The 19,881-nt window shown below is 42.3% G+C and overlaps 1 protein-coding gene across 1 annotated transcript; it reads right to left on the bottom strand.

Annotated features, from left to right (window-relative positions):
- Positions 1-3,449: 3,449 nt before the first annotated feature.
- LOC108426086 (sterile alpha motif domain-containing protein 9-like) lies at positions 3,450-14,527 on the bottom strand. The gene is made up of 6 exons (XM_037539015.1): positions 14,022-14,527; positions 13,431-13,596; positions 13,296-13,345; positions 5,789-11,775; positions 5,494-5,656; positions 3,450-4,285 (listed from the first exon to the last, which is right to left on the bottom strand). The coding sequence occupies exons 3-4, from the start codon at positions 13,311-13,313 to the stop codon at positions 7,174-7,176; spliced, it is 4,620 nt and encodes a 1,539-aa protein (XP_037394912.1). The 5' UTR covers positions 13,314-13,345; positions 13,431-13,596; positions 14,022-14,527; the 3' UTR covers positions 3,450-4,285; positions 5,494-5,656; positions 5,789-7,173.
- Positions 14,528-19,881: the final 5,354 nt, after the last annotated feature.

Genomic DNA, 19,881 nt, shown 5'->3' with positions numbered 1-19,881 from the left:
CCATACGACAGGGTCACTTACACTAAACAACTCAGAGTAACTGCAGATTTTAAACATACTATGTACAGTCATATGTAAATGTTACAACACCCCCTGGTCAAATCCACCCATCTGTTAAAACTTTAGGTTAAAATAACTACACATCATGGGCAGAGGAAAGAAACTTCATCTTGAAGTTAATATATTGTGGGAAAAAAAAGATATCAATGATAACACCCATTGTTTTATTTTTCAATATTTGAAGTTCAGCGACATCACTTGGATGGGGGTTGTCCAAACCTTTGCGTATGACTGTACATACTACTCATTAACATACTCTGGACACACAAAGTATGCAAAAACAAAAAGAAAACATTTAAGTGAAAGCACATGTTATTGTATAGTCATTTTTGTGCAACATACTATTCCTTAATTTGAGCTATTAAGGCACAGTTATGCTCTTTAACCACAGATTTAACCACAATTTTTGTTTTTGAATGTTAAAATGTCGTCATCCACTCCCGGCGCCGACACGAGCGGCAGCCTTCCAGCAGCTCCGTGTAGCGGTTCACCTAAAGTGAACTTTTTTCATTCTTTACTTTCCTTGTTCATCTCTTACTACGTTGTAGTTTGTGTTTTTATGTACCCCATGGATATGGATCACCAGAATCTGCATAAGGGCTGCAGAAACTTTGTTTACTCGAGGGAAGAACTTCTCGCGCTGAGAAAAAAGAGCCGCGCCGGCGTGATGCACCCCATTCCAACAGACCTGAGGCGCAGCTTGAGGGGCTGCAGAGCCGGGGCTAAGCTAAAGGCTAAACAACGGGAGAATCGCTGGAGATACAAGCCTTGTATTTCTGCAGTGGTGATGGGCAACGTGAACTCTCTGGTCAACAAGACGGACGAGCTTGCAGCATTAGTGAGGAACCAGAGGATCTACCGGGAATGCAGTCTCTTCTGCTTTACAGAGACTTGGCTAACCACTAACATCCCCGACGCTAATGTAAACATCCCCGGATTCGTCACGGTGAGGGCGGACAGAGACTGCGCGCGCAGTGGCAAAGCTAAGGGCGGTGGGCTCGCTATCTTCATTAACAACAGATGGTGTAATCCTGGACATGTGACTGTTAAAGAGACTGTCTGCTGTCGGGATGTTGAACTGCTCGCGGTGAGTTTAAGACCATATTACATCCCGCGGGAGTTTTCACACGCCATTGTTGTTTGTGTGTACATGCCCCCCGAGCGGACGCAGAGGTGGCGTGTGACGTCATACACACGACCATCGCTAGGCTTCAGACACAACACCCAGATGCCTTTGTCGCGCTGTCTGGTGACTTCAACCACGTCACGCTGGACTCCACACTGACCTCATTCACCCAGTATGTGGACTGTCCCACCAGGAAAAACAGGACAATTGACCTCCTGTATGCTAACATCAGTGATGCATACACGGCCATCCCTCTGACCCCACTTGGAAAATCTGACCACAATCTGGTTTTCCAGCAGCCTCGGTACAAACCTTGTGTGATGAGGCAACCATCAACAACACGCTCCTTCAGGAAGTGGTCTAAGGAGGCAGAGGAGACCCTGAGGGACTGCTTTGCATCCACAGACTGAAGTGTGCAGCATAACTCCTACAGCAAGGACATTGAGGGGGTAACAGACTGCACAACTGACTATCTGAACTTTTGCATGGACACTGTGGTTCCTGTAAGAACTGTTCGCTGCTTTCCTAATAACAAGCCCTGGATTACAAGTGATGTAAAGGACCTCTTAAACAAAAAGAAGAGGGCCTTTAAAGACAAGAACCAGGAGGAGCTGAGGAACGTTCAGCGGGAACTCAAGTCCTGCTTAAAGGAGGCTAAGGAGACCTACAGAAGGTTGAGCAGAAGTTACACGATAACAACATGAAGGCGGTCTGGGATAGTATGAGGACAATCACAGGATGCAAGCCAAGGAGTGACAGTGTAACAGCTGGAGGTGTGGAGAGAGCGAACGAACTCAATCTCTTCTATAACCAGTTTGATTGTCCTGTTTCATCCTCATCTGCTTCTGTCTGCCCTGCCATCACAGCAACCTCAGCCTCTGCCCCTCCGGACACCTCACACCCTCTTCTCAGTGCTGCACAGATCTCCCTCTCACAGACTGTCAGCACACCCAGTCCCTTCCTCTTCACTCTCTACACAGACTTCCAGTACAACTCTGAGATGTGCCATCTGCAGAAATTCTCGGATGACACTGCCATCGTTGGATGTGTCAAGGGTGGTCAGGAGGAGGAGTACAGGAGACAGGTGGAGAAATTTGTTGCTTGGTGTCGACTGAACCAACTGCAGTTGAACATATCCAAGACCAAGGAGTTGGTGGTGGACTTCCATAGTTCTGGACTATCCCTGCAGCCAGTCTCCATTGAGGGGGTTGATGTGGAGACGGTCAAGACCTACAAGTACCTTGGTCTGCATCTGGACAACAAACTGGACTGGTCAACAAACACGGACACCCTGTACAGGAAAGCACAGAGTCGGCTCTATTTCCTGAGGAGACTGCAGTCCTTTAACATCTGTAAGAAGCTTCTGCAGATGTTCTACCACTCAATCGTGGCCAACATTCTCTTCTACGCTGTGGTTTGCTGGGGAGGCAACATGAAGAGTAGAGATGCTTCAAGGCTGGACAAGCTGGTCAGGAGGGCCGGGGCAGTGGTGGGTGTGGAGCTGGACTCTCTGGTTACAATAGCAGATAGGAGGACTTTGGATAAACTGCTTTCTATCATGAACAATGATAGTCACCCACTTCACACCATCATCATGAAGCAGAGGAGTGTGTTCAGTGGCAGACTGCTGTCACAGAGCTGCACAACAGGCAGACTCAGAAGATCATTCATTCCGAGAGCCATCAGACTCTTCAATTCCTCCCATCGGGGACGGGATGCTGCTGCTGACTGAGTTTAACCCAGTCACACTACATGGACATTATTCAACTACTCAACCGCTTAATTATTTTTTCAAGATTACACTTCCCCAACCTCTCTTACACTCAAGTACATTTACTCAAGGTGGGGCATTCATATATTCACATATTCACTTTACAGAACTATATTGTTTACATGTACATATTAATAATTCTATGGCACATCAGTCACTTTTATAACCAATGTCGTTTGCACCTTGCACTTTGCTCTGTGAACTTATTTATTGGCTGTTAGCAAAATCTACTATACTGCTCCATCTACAGATAGTTCTTTACCTTGTACAGAAAGTTTTTATACCCTTATATATTTTCTATTCTTCTGTGTTTAATAGATGTTGAATATGTTTCTTACTGTATTGTGTTGTTGCTGCTGGATGCCTAAATTTCCATCGGGATCAATAAAGTATCTATCTATCTATCTATCTAAAATGTAAAAAATGTCAGCAGGAACAAATAAATAAAACTATATACATTGTGTAAACATTTAGTTCAGTTTGAATGAGGAGTACTTGAGCATGTTTTAATGCAAAGCAATTTTGTGCAACATACATTTACTGTTCGCTATGGATCTTAGTTCAATCTATTAAGTCACAGTCATGCATTTACACAGCATTTACACAGCACAATGTAAGGACAACTATAAATGTAAGGACACAAATAAAACGGTACATATATTCTGTGCAAACAACTCAAATTTAGTTCTTTAAATGTAAAGCAAAAACTTCAGTTACACAAATGTTACAAATACCAGCAGCAAATAGACAAAATAAAACAAATAGCAATGCAACAAAAACCTCAGTAGTTTGCTTTAGGAACTGTACAGAACAATATTCTTAGTGTTATTGCCACTGTGGTTTAGAACATTTTTTACTAACCTAACAAATCTGTATGTAAAAATGTGAAGTTACTTACTGAAATAAACAGTAAAAGTATTAAGCAGTACCAAACTGGTGTTTGTGGTTTTTATTTTTTACCTATATGCTCATAGAAATGTAACTGTCGGTGTCGCTGTAGGATGGGGTTCTGTGACTGGTAAACATTTTGGCTGTCAGGGTATGGATGACGTGGTTGGAGATGGGAGTATTGGAATTGTGCAGTTCCTCTCTGGATAATGGGTGTTGTGCTTGTTACTTGGGAAAAGATGCTACTAAGACCTGATAGTAGTTGCCCTGCAAGACGTTCATTTGATCATGAAGTTTCCTCGACTAGTTTAGCAAGGAGCCTCACTTCACGTTGTTGACTTCTCTCCAGTTGTTTTTCCATCCAAACATTTTGCGCCTCTGCTCAGTTGACCAAGTGCGCATGGCCTTGTCATAACGAGAGGAAACTCTTGTTCCAGGTCCTGCAAAGACATGTAGTAGAGTATAAGCAGATTTTTAAATAGAAAGTAGAAATCCATTACCAGCAGCTTTTTCTTTAACTACATATAGAAAACACCCTGAACACTACTTTCTTTTTTCATGAGATTAAGACTTTTATTTTGTGTTTTATTACAGGGAAATGCTAAAATACTTGTGAATGTGCATAAATGAGCTATTACAGCAACCTAGAATCACTGTTTCCCACACATTACTGGTGAAAAACACACTATTACCAAAAGGACAAAATACAAAGTATGTATGATAAAATGTAAAAGTAATAATTGTTATAAGTTAATTGTTATAAGTTCTTCCCTCTCTACTTTCACATATTTTAAAAACTAAGCTTAACATGGCTTAAAGTACTAAAACCCCAAACTAGAAACACAACATCTCTCATAGCTATGTTTGGCATGTGACAGTGCTTATAACCAGATGTGTCAAATGTAGTGTTTGTTGGTTGCTTTAATTTGTTAAATTTAAACTCTTTCTTTATACACACCGAGCACTTAGGAACACTAATACTAATACTGGAGAGGGCATCCTTTTGCTCTAAAAAACGATCTAAATTTCTTTCTTCCACAATCTGTTTTTCCTTTGAGATTATAGACCATGTTGACGTGACTGCATCATGGAATTCCTGCAGATGTTTCAAGTGTACTTTGATGCTCCTGTTTTACCACATCCCAAGGTGTTCTAACTGGATTCAGATCTGGTGACTGCGAAGGTCACTTAAGAACACTAAGCTCACTGTCATGTTTATGAAACCAGCTTTAGATGACATGTGCTTTGTGATATGGTGCTTTATCATGCTGGAATTAGCCATTAGAGGATTGTAAAGTATGGCCAAGAAGGGATGCACACAGTCAGCAACAATACTCATACAGGCTGTGGCACTAAAGTGATGACTGATTGGTGTTACAAGTCCCAAAACGTACCAAAAAAACCCCAATCCCCCACACCATTACACCACCATCTGAATGAGGAGGTACCTAGATGGCTGTTTTGGTACATTAAACCATGTTAAGCTTTTTTTTCTTATAATGGGTATAACTAGAGAATAAAGCTTAACATAAACTTATTATTTTAGATTACAGGTCTGTGTCTGACAATAAAAAGTACTCAAGACCAATGAGTTATTAGAAATTTGATTAGATCTGTTTGAGTACATTAAAAAAACTCTAAAACTAACCTGACTTAATGATCCATGGAAGCCTAAACCTAAAGTAACGCTGGAATAATGTGGTCGTTGGTCTGCTCGCTGCCATCATCAGACTGGACGCTGGAGTTGGTTCCGCTTGATAATGTAGATTCCTGGGCAGCGGTATCAGAGTTTGAGGTGATCTGGTCCGCACCTGAAGATCAATGAAACCCACTATAGTCAGGCTCATTCAAACATGAGCTAAAGCTAGCTAACTAGACAACTATGCTCACTATGGCTAGCTGATCATATATATGTGTGCTAGGTTACGTAGAGAGGCGCTTACCCTCGTTAACGTTTTCCAGCGTTTCCTCCACGGTGGGCAAATCGTCAGTAAACCCAACATCAGCTTTCATCCGTGTTAGCAAGAGGTCGATCTCCCATGAATTCGTCCACGATATCGTAAAACGGGAACTGCAGGGATTCAGCGCGAAGTGGCATCTGACATCGGGAACTGGCAACTCCGCCGTCCGGTAATGGCACGTACTGGCATGTGCCACTTAGCGAGTGGCACCTGCCGCCCGGTTAGTGGCACTCGCCAGTGGCACATGCCACGCAGAAACAGCGCGTGCCTCTCAAAACGGGCGCATACCAGCAGCTCCTGTGAGGAAAGTAGTGACTGGACAGCGGCTACTGGGCTCGGCTAACTAGCCGCACATCATAGCGCCGCCATCGGCCATCAGAGCCCGGGATGGCATGGAGGAGCGCTGACCTAAAGAATTGGAACAGATCGTCTGCCGTTTTGTTGGTGGTGCTGTTTGGTGGGCGAACTGAGCCGCTTTAGCCGAAGGCCCTGCAGCAGTGGCAGTAATGGATCTTCAGCACAGACTCGCGGGCTGACTCCATACAGACCGTTTAAATCACTGACTCCATACAGACCGTTTAAATCACTGACTCCATACAAACCGTTTAAATCACTGACTCCATACAGACCGTTTAAATCACTGACTCCATACAGACCGTTTAAATCACTGACTCCATACAAACCGTTTAAATCACTGACTCCATACAGACAGTTTAAATCACTGACTCCATACAGACAGTTTAAATCACTGACTCCATACAGACAGTTTAAATCACTGACTCTATACAGACCGTTTAAATCACTGACTCCATACAGACCGTTTATCAGAGTATTTGTTAAGAGGTTTACCCACCTCGTTCAATCGGATAGAAACTGTATTCCGAATTGCCTCAATCGGATTAGTCTATACCGATTGAGGTGTTTAAATGGACGTGTTCTATTCCGATTGAGTTGTTACTCGGATTATTAACGGATTATCAGGCTACCTGTAAACGTAGCTACTGGTGGTTTTGCTGGACCCAGCTCAATGTTTATATCTATAAGGTCAGTCTTCTCCAGTAATAAAAGACTAGATCCATTCATCTTCTGATAAGAACTTTAGATTCCAGTCTCTTACATGGTTTTATTCCCAATATTCACAATCATGCTTGACACTGACACACATTGAATTTGCAGATAAATAACTAGTAACTATATAATTAGTAAAAAAATTACTAAAACTGAAACATCTACCATAATCACCAAAAGATAACAAACAGAACAAAAGTTTTCAATGTAAAATGTACTTCCAAACATTGAAAAAATGCACCCCGGTTTTAAACAAGTCTTGGTTTTGACTTGAACTTGATGTGTCCCAGTCTCCGTCTTCACCTGGACTTGGATCTAGTGACACTGTCTATGCCAAGTGCAACTGGACCATTCATGGTGAATCCAACAAAAAATGACACTCTGTCACCCAACTTTCCTTTCAACTGACTTTTGAACATTGGATAAACTTTAACTTTCCCATTTTCATTTGGTGTGTCTACCAGAATGGCACTGTCACAGATTCTTCCACTAACTCTGTGGAGGATATTGCTGACTTTTTCATTCTTCCATATCATTCCATTTTGCAAATGAGTTGCCATGCTCTGCTCAGATCCCACACATTCGTCCATGTCTTTTTGGGTGATCAGGCGTTTGTAACCAGTCTTCTTCCCCAAGTAAAAGTGAACAACTGCTCTCTTGCCAATGCAAATTGGCTTCATCTCTTTGGAAAAAGAATTTCTCATCTGTGATATGTAACTTCCCAGCTTGTCGAACCTGTCATTCAAATTCCCTCCCGAAAACATATCGGTGGTCTCTGGCCACAGCATCACAACTGAAATGAAATACAATGGCAGGCTTTCACTGAGGGGGGTGGGGTGTTTAAGTGTGTCAATGAGTACTTGAAGAAGCTTTGTATAGGCCCAGAGTTTCTGAGATCCAGGGCTAACTCGACTCAGAACAATATGTGCATAGATGATGTTGACAGTGTCCTTGAAGTGTCCGTCATGTTGTGGACGGGCGTGGCCAAATAAAAAAGTGTACCGCTCGACAATTTGTTCAATGTTTGCCACAGATGCTTCATTAGAAAGCCTGGCCAACAGTCCACTGTAAGAATCAGCATTGTTCTTCTCCAGATATTGATGGGTTTTTTGAATCTTCAGCATCTTGGTCACCATCTTGTTTCTCACTGGTTCCTTTGAATCTGACTTGCAAAACAGTTTGGCATATTGTTGAAAGCACTTAAAGACTTCCTGTCGTGTCCTCAACTCTCGATTATCTTTCTGGAAATAAAATGAGCCCAAGTTGACATAGTAACTGTCAAGTAAATCAAACTGCTTCTTCATGTTGTCTTTGAGGTTGTAAAGAAGCTCTTCAAAGCCCTGCAAAAAATGGTAATATGATGTATGCCTTTGTCTCTTGGGATCTTTTTCTGCCACATCTTTAATATTCATGTCCCTTGAGAGAACTTGAGTGAGAATGTTGCACTTAAGTTCATCTAACGAAAAAACCGGGATCCTCTCCAGTATGTCAGTCACTATAACTGCAATCTGAAGCTCACCAAGGTGACCAGCAGTATTGTAGGAGATAAAATCTTTTTTCCCTTTGTAGTGAACAATGGCTTCTTTTCTTGCAATTTCTTGGGTTTCCCTGAAAGCCTCAATTGCAGAGACAGCCATTTTGAGATACTCTTTCATTTTTTCTGGTTTAATAGGATCATCTTTGTCATTGCTGATAGCATCTTTCAGTTCATGCTTAATGATTTGTGCAGATGTATCGCAAATGTAAGAGCTATGCCTTTGGAGATCTCTTGCCTTCTTCACCCAGTCCTTTGCCTCTCTGAAGTCTTTCTTCCTCAGATAATAGTACCTTGAAAGAAGCTGGAATATCACTGCATCCTTTTTGAAGCGCTTTGCAGCATTGAGCAAAATGTGTTCCTCAAAGCCAGGTGTCTCCTTTGTAATCGCTTGGATAAGTGGTGAAAACTGGCACTCTGCTGGAAGACTTTCAGCCGAGTAATTCCTCTTCACCAGCATACTGTGAACATCTTGCATTAGTTTTTCCTTTCCCTGAATGCAATCGTAAAACAAGTCTGTTGTGAGCAGGAAGTCAGTAATCTGTGCTTTGGACACATTGAAAGTGGTTGTAAGCTCTTCCAAACAATGTTTTGCCATGCTTGAGTGGATTACTCGCACAGCTTCAAATACTACACTGGACTCTTCTGTGCAACGTGTCAAAAGTGTGGAAAACTTCCCAAATCCATCTTCTGCTTTGTATGACTTGGAATCTGGCCTTGTTGCCAACCCGAGAAATTCTTCACATACAGACACTGATAGCGTTGCACTCTTGCAGTAGCAATCCAAGAGCACTAGGACTGCAAAGAGTCGAGCATACTTCTGTTCAAAATGAAAACTCTTCAGGGTATTTTTTACAACGCCTTGTATGTACTCTGGTGAAAAGTCTTTCTTCAGGATCATGAACCCATAGAATGTTTCAGCATTCTTGTAGGTCTTTTCAATTTCCTCTAGCTTTTTCTCAAATAATTTTTGTTCTGTCTCTGATAGTCTGTTACCAATGAAAACTGTGTCACCTGTTGCTTCAGTCTGCAACAATGATTCTTCTCTCATGCAGTTCAGAAGGATTACTTGGGGTGACTTGGACAAAGCATTTGCCCTCTGACATTCTTTTTCAATGAGTTGCTGGAGATCATTTACAGCATCAAATTCATCAAAGTTATCAAGCATGAGTAAAACAGGAAGCCAAGTTTGCTGGTCAGTCGTCTCATGTGTCAACAAGGTAACTACCTGCCGGGCCACATCGTCGTAATCAGCTGCTTTGCCCTTCAGTACAGCACATCGAAATTTCTCTTTCAGGGTCCACAAGACATGCATGGCTAGAGTAGTTCCTCCACAACCAGGAAGATGGAGTATGTTGAAGCGAACACAAGCTTGTGTGAGGGAGCACACGTCTGGAATAATAGTATTAATGATGTAGTCAAACTTGTCTCGTTTGATAAAAGGCATTGATCCTGACTGCTCTGAGAAGTAGAAGTTCCACCAGGACACCTTGCCCCCCTTATAAAAACTTTCCTCTAGTTGTTTCTTGTCCTCATTTCCTCCCTCACACTGGTTTACAGATAAAATACTCAGTGCATCCAATCTGCCCTCCACTTTCCTTGGTAAAAGAACTTTACCACAACCACCAGGAAGGAATCGACTTGATTTCCGATTTTCTGACCACAGACTGAGGAGAGTGCCATTAATTTCAGCAAAACTGAGCTCATAGATGCATCTTCTAGAAATGTTGATACCATATCGTGCCTCAATGAGTTCCTTCCAGTGAATGTATAATCTTTCACTTCCACAAATGCATAATATTTGCTCTGTACCTTTTAGCTCCTGCACAAACATGCTGAAGGTCTCAAGCATCGGATCATGTTTGTCAGTGACATCGCTCAACAGCAGGAACATGACGAGGAATTTCTTGTGAGGTAACACATCTTTTCGACAAAAAAAGGACACGACATCACGAATGGAGGAACCTTTCTCCAATAGCCAATTATCTACATCAGAGGGTTTTTCGTCCTCTATTCCTCCATTACAGGAAACCCAGCTTGTGGTTCTGGTCAGCTTTAGCTTACTTGCAATTTCCTCCACTGGCTCTGTGATTTTATACTGCACTGGCAAATGAACATTAATGTTTCTTTTCTCATCAAATAGCTTATTCAAGCCAGTCTCAGCAGATTCTGGATCAAAGTCCAAAACGGCTGTCAAGTTCATGTCTAAAAGGAAAGCAAGGTATTCTTTCTGAACTGGATGAGATTTGTTGGTGACCAATACATATCGCTCAAAGTGAGACTTGTCCAAAGAATGTGAGCCTCCTGTTATCATCTCACAGAGCCTAGAACCCTGCACACTGTTTTTAGCCACAGTGAGGTGCTTTTCCTCAGCTTCCTTCCTCAGCTGGGACAAGCGCACTATATTGTCAACATATTTGTAGTATTCCTTCAAGGACTTGGTGGACGAGGCTTGGACAAGAAGGTTCCGGCTGCTGCTGTTATCTCGAATGTAAAATAACTTTGCACTATCCTTCTCATCAGTCTTAAGGTCTCTGGTTTTAGATTGTTTTTTAGATTTCCTTGTGTCTACACTGTAAACATGAAAGAAGCTGTCTTCACAAAGCAGGGAAGTCGGCTCTATGTCCACCTCTATGACACATTTTCCTGAGACTGTCATATCAGCTTCAAGAACCTCGACAAACCTGGGGGGTTTAATACATTTTTTGACCACATTAATGTGCTTATATTCAAACCTACCCTCGATCACATCTGCCAGTTTCTGACTATATGTTTCTTTGTCTTCAATTTTAGTACCCAGAATTTGCCCATGAGGGTAGTCTGGTCTGTCTCCAACTCCAAAATGAATAGTACCATTAGTTCGGCTGTTCATGCAGGCGGCAGCAAATCTGATAACCTCTTCTGTGAACTTCTTCAGCTTTTCCTCTGTTGTCACATTTTGAAAGTTGATAAATGCTTTGTACTCATGGCATGGCTCTATGAGGTTCAGAGCACCTGTTTCTATTACATCAAGTATGCTGTTTTCCTGATATCTGTAGGCAGCATGATACTGACTGAAAGGGTAGGGCTTGCATGATTTACTAGACTGGTTTCCATGGCTAACTGACTGTTGAGCTTTTAGTTTAATGAGTTCATCTCTCCTGTGAATGATCAGTTTTGCTGGACCCAGCTTGATGTTTAAGTCTATAAGTTCAGCCTTCTCCAGTAATAAAAGACTAGATCCAGTAATCTCCTGATCAAACAAAATATTTGCATATTCATCATCCACATCTGAAAACTTAAGAATCCAGTCTCTCACATGGTTTTTATCCCAGTCCTTAATCTCTGCAGGAAGTTCAGTTGAATGTGCCACTTCGCTTCCATTATCCTAAAAGATAACCAAAATATATGTTACATTCAACACACATGGATGAAAATATGATCATATGATGAACAGTTGTCAGTTTAATACTCTGGCATAACTCAGAGTGCCCTGCACAAAATGAGCATTATATTCAGCTCTTATTTAATGATATTAATGATGGGTGGATTTGTTGTTGGTTGTCACAATCACTAAAACCAGGGATGGGGGAGGAGAAGCTAAGTAGTACGCTACTTTTTGTAGTTAACTAAAAATTTTAGTAGCTAGTAGCTGTAGCCACTACAGTTTTATTAAATGTAGCTAGTAGCTGTAGCACCTACAAATTTTTGTGTAGCTATAGCAATAATATTTGCTATATATATCACGCAAAACGTGAACCACAGAACTCGGTCATTAACTGAGCTGGTGGTGACTGTGCAAACCTGACTGAGCTGCGGACAGCTTGAGCAAATGGTCACGCCATTTAAAAATCTAGTTCTGCTGTAGAGCCGCAGCAGCTCTGCAGCAGTGGAGAGATGATTCAGGCCTGATTCTCACCTCAAACACAGCCAGAGTCACTGATGAGAATTTTGAGGCTAAAGTGTTGCTGAAGTTTAAAGGACTCAGTGTCATGTCTGCACAGATCTGGCTGAAATGTTTATATTGGAGCAGTTTTATTTCAACAGCTGACAATGCTTTGCACAGAATTGTTTGGTTTGTGTGGTTATTTTTGTTGAAGGAAAAATAAGGAATTATTGACTTTGTCTTTAGAAGATTGATGGCTGGTTATGCTTAAAGTCACTTTTTGGAGATCTTGTATATTTGCAGCTTTTCAATTGTGTGATTCTTTCTGGCACAGGATTAAATGCAGCATCTTGTTCACACTGTCAGTTGGGCTTGTTTGGTGTGTCAGGTGAAGATTCACAAATGTGCTGACAATTTTGCTTTGAAAGTAGCTAAAAAGTAGTGCACTACTTTTTAAAAAGTAGAACAGCCACTATTTTTTCTGGAAAAGTAGTTAAATTGCAGCTAGCTATGCATTGTGGGAAACTATTAATTTTTCAGTAGCTATTCCAACCCTGACTATACCTTAGCTTATGCCTATAAGTAATGACTATACCAAAGTTTATTTCTCATGACAACTGAAGGAACATTTGATATGAATAGAAACGGAAACCTAACTAATCAATTAATTTGATTCTGAACTCACTTCAGGTTAAATCCCTTGACAGCAGATAAAACAAGGCAGTATGTCGTTTTCACTTAACTCTTTTAATGTACACAATATTATGATGACCTCACATCTGCATTACTATAGGAAGACTAAAACTAACGACCTCTTCACAGCCATGGTAAAATATTCTAGGAATTCAGAGTTGTTACAAAGTTATGACTGACCAAACATGACTGTATGTTATGGCTGCCTGTACTGATAACAAACCAATTAAAACAGTACGGCAAGGAATAAAGACACACTCTCTCACAGAAGCACACTTACACAACGACTGACATTTAAAATGGAACTATCTGTGTATAAAACACAGTACCTCTAAAATGTTAGCCATCCTGGACACAAGCAGTGGACACTTCCCCAAGCCTGAGTGAGAAGAAAGTCAAACAGTTTAAAACGTACAATGCATTTATTTAATGAGTTAGAAGAAAGCAATGAGAGATCTACTCACCGCTTTGAGTGAAGTATTATCGTCCTCTTCAGCAGGAAACGAGCAAGACCCCGTGTTAAGAGAGGTGTCTCAATTTGCACAGCTGCCAGTTCCACATACTGATGGCAGGAATGAACACCACTTCCTCTGTGTTACTCTGTGACAGGAAGCCTTACAAACAGCACAGCTGAAAATGACAATAACTGTAAATAAGTACCTTTTCATATAGAAGTTACCATTGCCTGTATAAGAAAATGTGATATGATAAAGCTGGTATATCAGTAATACAGCTGTCTTATCTAGGAAGAGAGTTGCATTTTGAAAACTTTAAGCCAACCCAGAGGTCAGGTGATTCTTTGAGATGAAAAGGAGTAACCACTTCATATTTAAGTGTCTGGGAACAGAATAAAACAGAATATGATGCCAGTTAAGCTCTGAAAGTCTGGAAGCGCAGGCTAGACTAATCAAAGGACGCTGCGTTGTCTTCTACAGCTGATGACGCCATCCAACCTTCCATATATCAATGGCTATACGTCATTTCTGCATTGCGCTACCTACCAGACAGAATTATGCCAGGCTAATTTTTGAAGAATAAGACATGTTGCTACTCACCGATGCACGAAATCACAGAGAGCAGAGAACAGAGGAACCCCGAGAACAGAGGAACCCGGAGAACAGAGGACGATCTCCACTTCTCCTGTCTTCTGTCTTTAACACGGAAGAACTTTCTGATTTACCATCGCAGCAAAAGCCTGACAGGGCCGGTCCTGTAAACAGATAGACGGAGGCATGTTTTCGCTCAGATGAAAGCTGCTTCGCGGCACGTCTCCGCAGACTGTGCGGGTAACAGCGAGTGAAGTTTCGACTCTCCTCAGCAGAGCAGAACCAGAGCAGAACCGGGATATTTGCGCGCGCGGATTCTCGCGAGTTTTGACGCTAACTTGGCGCCACAACTTCGCCTTCTTCCTGAAGAGATGGAGAGCAGCCGAAGCTGAGGGCGCATCTCCGCCGGTCTCATTAAAAGACGTTTTTCTGGGAAAATCCACTTTTGAAAAAGAAGGTTGTGTGTCATTAGAAACGCTTCTGTCCGTTACTGAGTTCAAATGAAAAATATATATTAAAATACCCCTAAATCAGGTCGTGGGCGTTGGTATACACAAGCTCGTGAAACATCGTGAAACTCGTTAAATTAGCTTTGCTAACTGCACATATGCATTGCATACATAGGTTTACAAACGTAAACGGTCCTTACTTTCTAATTAAGGATTGAAAAGTAACCATGTTTTAAAAAGTAATAAGGCGGTACATTTATTTAGTATTTTAGTCTAGAAATAGAGATCTACAGAGCCAGAGCATAGCCGGTTTAAAGGGTGATTCCACACATTTTTCAAAGTTTCTGAATAATTCAGTCTTTGAATTGTTTGGTTGAATGGTTTATTGTAGAGAAACTTACAGACTCTGATTTCTTTCTAGTAGTCGTGATGGGAACCAGGGATCACAATGTCTACAACAGAAAAATAGCCATTTTATGACAACCCCCAGTGAACCTACACGTTCCTTCTGAGTTTTTACATATAATGTTGATGATGGTAAAACAGTCAGAAATCTGAGAAAAAAAAATGTGGGGGGACTATTTTGCCCTTCATGTATCCCTCCACCATGAATATATTAAAATGAATTGATTAAAGTACATTTTAGGACAAATGTTCATCGCATCTGTTAAAAATCTTGGTGTGATGAACGCTGATCTGTCCTTCTCTGCAGTATTGCTAAATTAAGAAATGCATTATCTCTACAGGACGCAGAAAAGTTAGTTCATGCATTTATTACTTCAAGGCTACTGTAATGCCCTGCTGTCTGGATGTCCCAGCAAAAGCCTCAACAAGCTTCAGCTGGTCCAGAACGCTGCAGCCAGAGTCCTCACAAGAACCAGAAAGTTTGACCATATTAGCCCAGTTTTATCAGCCCTGCACTGATTACCAGTTAAATTTCACATTGATTATAAAATCCTATTACTGACCTATAAAGCTCTAAACAGACTCGCCCCTCAGTACCTGAGTGACCTTCTCTCCTACTATGAACCATCACGCCTACTTAGATCACAAGGTGCTGGCTTACTACTGGTACCTAGAATTAATAAAGTTACATCAGGGGGGAGAGCCTTCTAATACAAAGCCCCCCAGCTCTGCAATAATCTTCCTGTTAATGTTCAGGACTCAGACATAGCCTCAGTTTTTAAGTCTAGGCTAAAAACTTACTTGTACAGTCAAGCCTTTAGTGATTATTCTTCCCTGTCAGGTCTAGACCTGCTGGAGTCTCTGCTGCTCTGTTATACTGTAATCTGTGGTCAGCCACTCTTTACAGAACTGACTCTGTGTTTTTCTTTCCTTTCTCTGCCGAGCTGATCAGCTGCCCATCCTGTGCGTCTGATGCTGTTGCCTCTTCTGCCTTGATTGGTGCCGCTGCTCACCAGCCTTCTGGACCGGTTTGACCACCACTGAGCTTCTTGCTTTACAACGCTGTGCAGTCCTCACCCTCAGATCTTTCTTTTCCCATTTAACCCTATTACTTCATACTAATAATGTTTGCTATCCTGTGTCGACCTTAGGAGGATGGGTTCCCCTTCTGAGTCTTGGTTCCTCTCAAGGTTTCTTCCTCTTTTAGGGAGTTTTTCCTCGCCACCGTCGCTGCTGGCTTGCTCATGGGGGCACGGACCCAGATTTTTTTTTCTTTTCTTTTCTCTTCTCTCTGTAATACTGATTGTTCTGTAAAGCTGCTTTGTGACAACACCTGTTGTAAAAAGGCGTTATATAAATAAATTGTGCTTGCTTGCTTGTTTGCAAAACTATCATAAAACAATGTCTCAGACACCAGGCAGCGTATTCATCACCATTTTGTGTAATAACTTTCTGTGAGGAGGCTTTAGTAGGCATTAAACTTGTCAGATGTCTGGTTCCTATCACCTCTACTACGAACTGCTCTGACTTGGCAAGTTTTTCTAGGACAGAGCCTTTCAGATCACTCCAAATGACATTTTTACATCTCAATCTTTCAAAAGTTTCAAAAATCTGTGGTGTTTCCCTTTAAGGGTAGTTTGGCCACTTCCTTCTTCTCTTGTTGTGTCAAAAACATGACTGCCCAATGCCAGGCTGCACCTGTAGTTTAAAGAACTTTTTCTGTTTAAAGAACGTTTCCTGTTTCTACAGCAGCAATAAGTTTTGGGCAGCAGGACACCAGCATTACTGCTGCTGAGAGCTGATTAGGTTGGCATTACTGCTGCTGAGAGCTGATTAGGTTGGCATTACTGCTGCTGAGTGCTGATTAGGTTGGTATTACTGCTGCTGAGAGCTGATTAGGTTGGCATTACTGCTGCTGACTACTGATCAGGTTGGCATTACTGCTGCTGAGAGCTGATTAGGTTGGCATTACTGCTGCTGACTACTGATTAGGTTGGCATTACTGCTGTTGAGTACTGATTAGGTTGGCATTACTGCTGCTGAGAGCTGATTAGGTTGGCATTACTGCTGCTGAGTGCTGATTAGGTTGGTATTACTGCTGCTGAGAGCTGATTAGGTTGGCATTACTGCTGCTGACTACTGATCAGGTTGGCATTACTGCTGCTGAGAGCTGATTAGGTTGGCATTACTGCTGCTGACTACTGATCAGGTTGGCATTACTGCTGCTGAGAGCTGATTAGGTTGGCATTACTGCTGCTGAGAGCTGATTAGGTTGGCATTACTGCTGTTGAGTACTGATTAGGTTGGCATTACTGCTGCTGAGTGCTGATTAGGTTGGCATTACTGCTGCTGAGAGCTGATTAGGTTGGCATTACTGCTGCTGAGTACTGATTAGGTTGGCATTACTGCTGCTGAGTACTGATTAGGTTGGCATTACTGCTGCTGACTACTGATCAGGTTGGCATTACTGCTGCTGAGAGCTGATTAGGTTGGCATTACTGCTGCTGAGAGCTGATTAGGTTGGCATTACTGCTGTTGAGTACTGATTAGGTTGGCATTACTGCTGCTGAGTGCTGATTAGGTTGGCATTACTGCTGCTGAGTGCTGATCAGGTTGGCATTACTGCTGCTGAGTGCTGATTAGGTTGGCATTACTGCTGCTGAGTACTGATCAAGTTGGCATTACTGCTGCTGAGTACTGATTAGGTTGGCATTACTGCTGCTGAGTACTGATCAGGTTGGCATTACTGCTGCTGAGAGCTAATCAGATTGGCATTACTGCTGCTGAGTACTGATCAGGTTGGCATTACTGCTGCTGAGTACTGATTAGGTTGGCATTACTGCTGCTGAGTACTGATTAGGTTGGCATTACTGCTGCTGAGAGCTAATCAGATTGGCATTACTGCTGCTGAGTACTGATCAGGTTGGCATTACTGCTGCTGAGTACTGATCAGGTTGGCATTACTGCTGCTGAGTACTGATCAGGTTGGCATTACTGCTGCTGAGAGCTAATCAGATTGGCATTACTGCTGCTGAGTACTGATCAGGTTGGCATTACTGCTGCTGAGTGCTGATTAGGTTGGCATTACTGCTGCTGAGTACTGATCAAGTTGGCATTACTGCTGCTGAGTACTGATTAGGTTGGCATTACTGCTGCTGAGTACTGATCAGGTTGGCATTACTGCTGCTGAGAGCTGATCAGATTGGCATTACTGCTGCTGAGTACTGATCAGGTTGGCATTACTGCTGTTGAGAGCTGATCAGATTGGCATTACTGCTGCTGAGTACTGATCAGGTTGGCATTACTGCTGCTGAGTACTGATCAGGTTGGCATTACTGCTGCTGAGTACTGATTAGGTTGGCATTACTGCTGCTGAGTACTGATCAGGTTGGCATTACTGCTGCTGAGAGCTAATCAGATTGGCATTACTGCTGCTGAGAGCTAATCAGATTGGCATTACTGCTGCTGAGTACTGATCAGGTTGGCATTACTGCTGCTGAGTACTGATCAGGTTGGCATCACTGTTCTTAAGAGCTGATCAGGTTGGCATTACTGCTGCTCTGAGCTGATTAGGTTGGCATTACTGCTGCTGAGTACTGATTAGGTTGGCATTACTGCTGCTGCTGGCATGATACCTACAGGAGCTTTCATGACATTTCATTCTAAATGTATAGGCATTAATTTGGAGTGTGTCTGTGGGGAATTTTTGCCCATTTATCCAGAAGAGCATTTGTGAGGTCAGACACTGATGTTTAATGAGAGGGCCTGGCTCGCAATCTCTGTTCTAGTCCATACCAAAGGATGTTTGAAGGCGTTGAGGTCAGGACTCTGTGCAGGTCAGTCAAGTCCTTCCTCACCAAACCATGTATGGACCTTGCTTTCTGCACTGGGGCTCAGTCATGATGCAACAGAGAAGGGCCTTCCCCAAACTGCTCCCACAAAGTTGGAAGCACACAACTGTCCAAAATATCTTGAAGAATGAAGACTTCCCTTCACTGGAACTAAGGGGTCTAGGCCAACCCCTGAAAAACAAACCCATAGCATTATCCCTCCTCCACCAAACTACAGTTGGCACAATGCAGTCAGGCAGGTAACGTTTTCCTGGAATTCACCAAACCAGACTTGTTTATCAGACAGCCAGATAGAGAAGCGTGATTCACTCCAAAGAATACGTTTCCACTGCTCCAGAGTCCAGTAGCGCGTGGCTGTCTACCACTTCATGGCTAAGCTGTTGTTGCTCCTAGTTGCTTCCATTTCACAATAATAGCACTTACAGTTGACAGGGGCAGATCTGCTATCTCTGTCGCAAGGGCAAACTGACTTGGGCAGAGGAATCATCCTATGACACTGAGCTCATCAGTATGACCTGTTCTACTGCCAGTGTTAGCAATGGGTGTGGCTGAAACACCTGAAATCAATAATTAGGAGAGGGGTCCCAATATATTTGTCCAGATTATATAGTGGTTAATGATAAAGAACATGTAACGCAAATTATTATAACAGTGCTTAATACAGAACGTTTCATTACTGTATTAGCCTCTGTTTATCAGACACCTGCGAATGAGAATGCTAAGTTCTGCTAGCAAGATTTTATTAGATTTATTTATACGTTAGCATAGAGCTAACAGTGTTTTTTTATGCTGAGTTCAACACAACACCCCCCAGGTCTACACACAGTTTCCTTCAGTAAATACTGTGGCGTTGACCTCCTACTCTGCATTTCAGAAGGAGCTCTTGGGGCGTGATATGCTGCTTGTGTTAGTGTTGCCAGTTCTTATTTAAAAAGGTGTGTATGTGTTGATTGTGTTATTGGGATATTAGAGGTTAGTCTGTCTAGCTTAAGGTGAAATCATATGGCTAGAAGTGACCTACCTGCTCTTTGGGAGCATCCGTATGTACCTTTTCTGCTGGGGTAAACAAAAGAGCACTTCTTGTGTCAGAAATAATGGCTGCTCCTGTGTCTTGTTCTATACCAACGCCACAAAACTTAAAGCCCACCTCTGAATATTGCTGGT

This window comes from Pygocentrus nattereri, chromosome 6 (assembly GCF_015220715.1).
Source record: "Pygocentrus nattereri isolate fPygNat1 chromosome 6, fPygNat1.pri, whole genome shotgun sequence".
NCBI lineage: Eukaryota > Metazoa > Chordata > Actinopteri > Characiformes > Serrasalmidae > Pygocentrus > Pygocentrus nattereri.
Note: the sequence above shows the minus strand (reverse complement) of the source record. Positions and strands in the feature narration are given on the sequence as shown.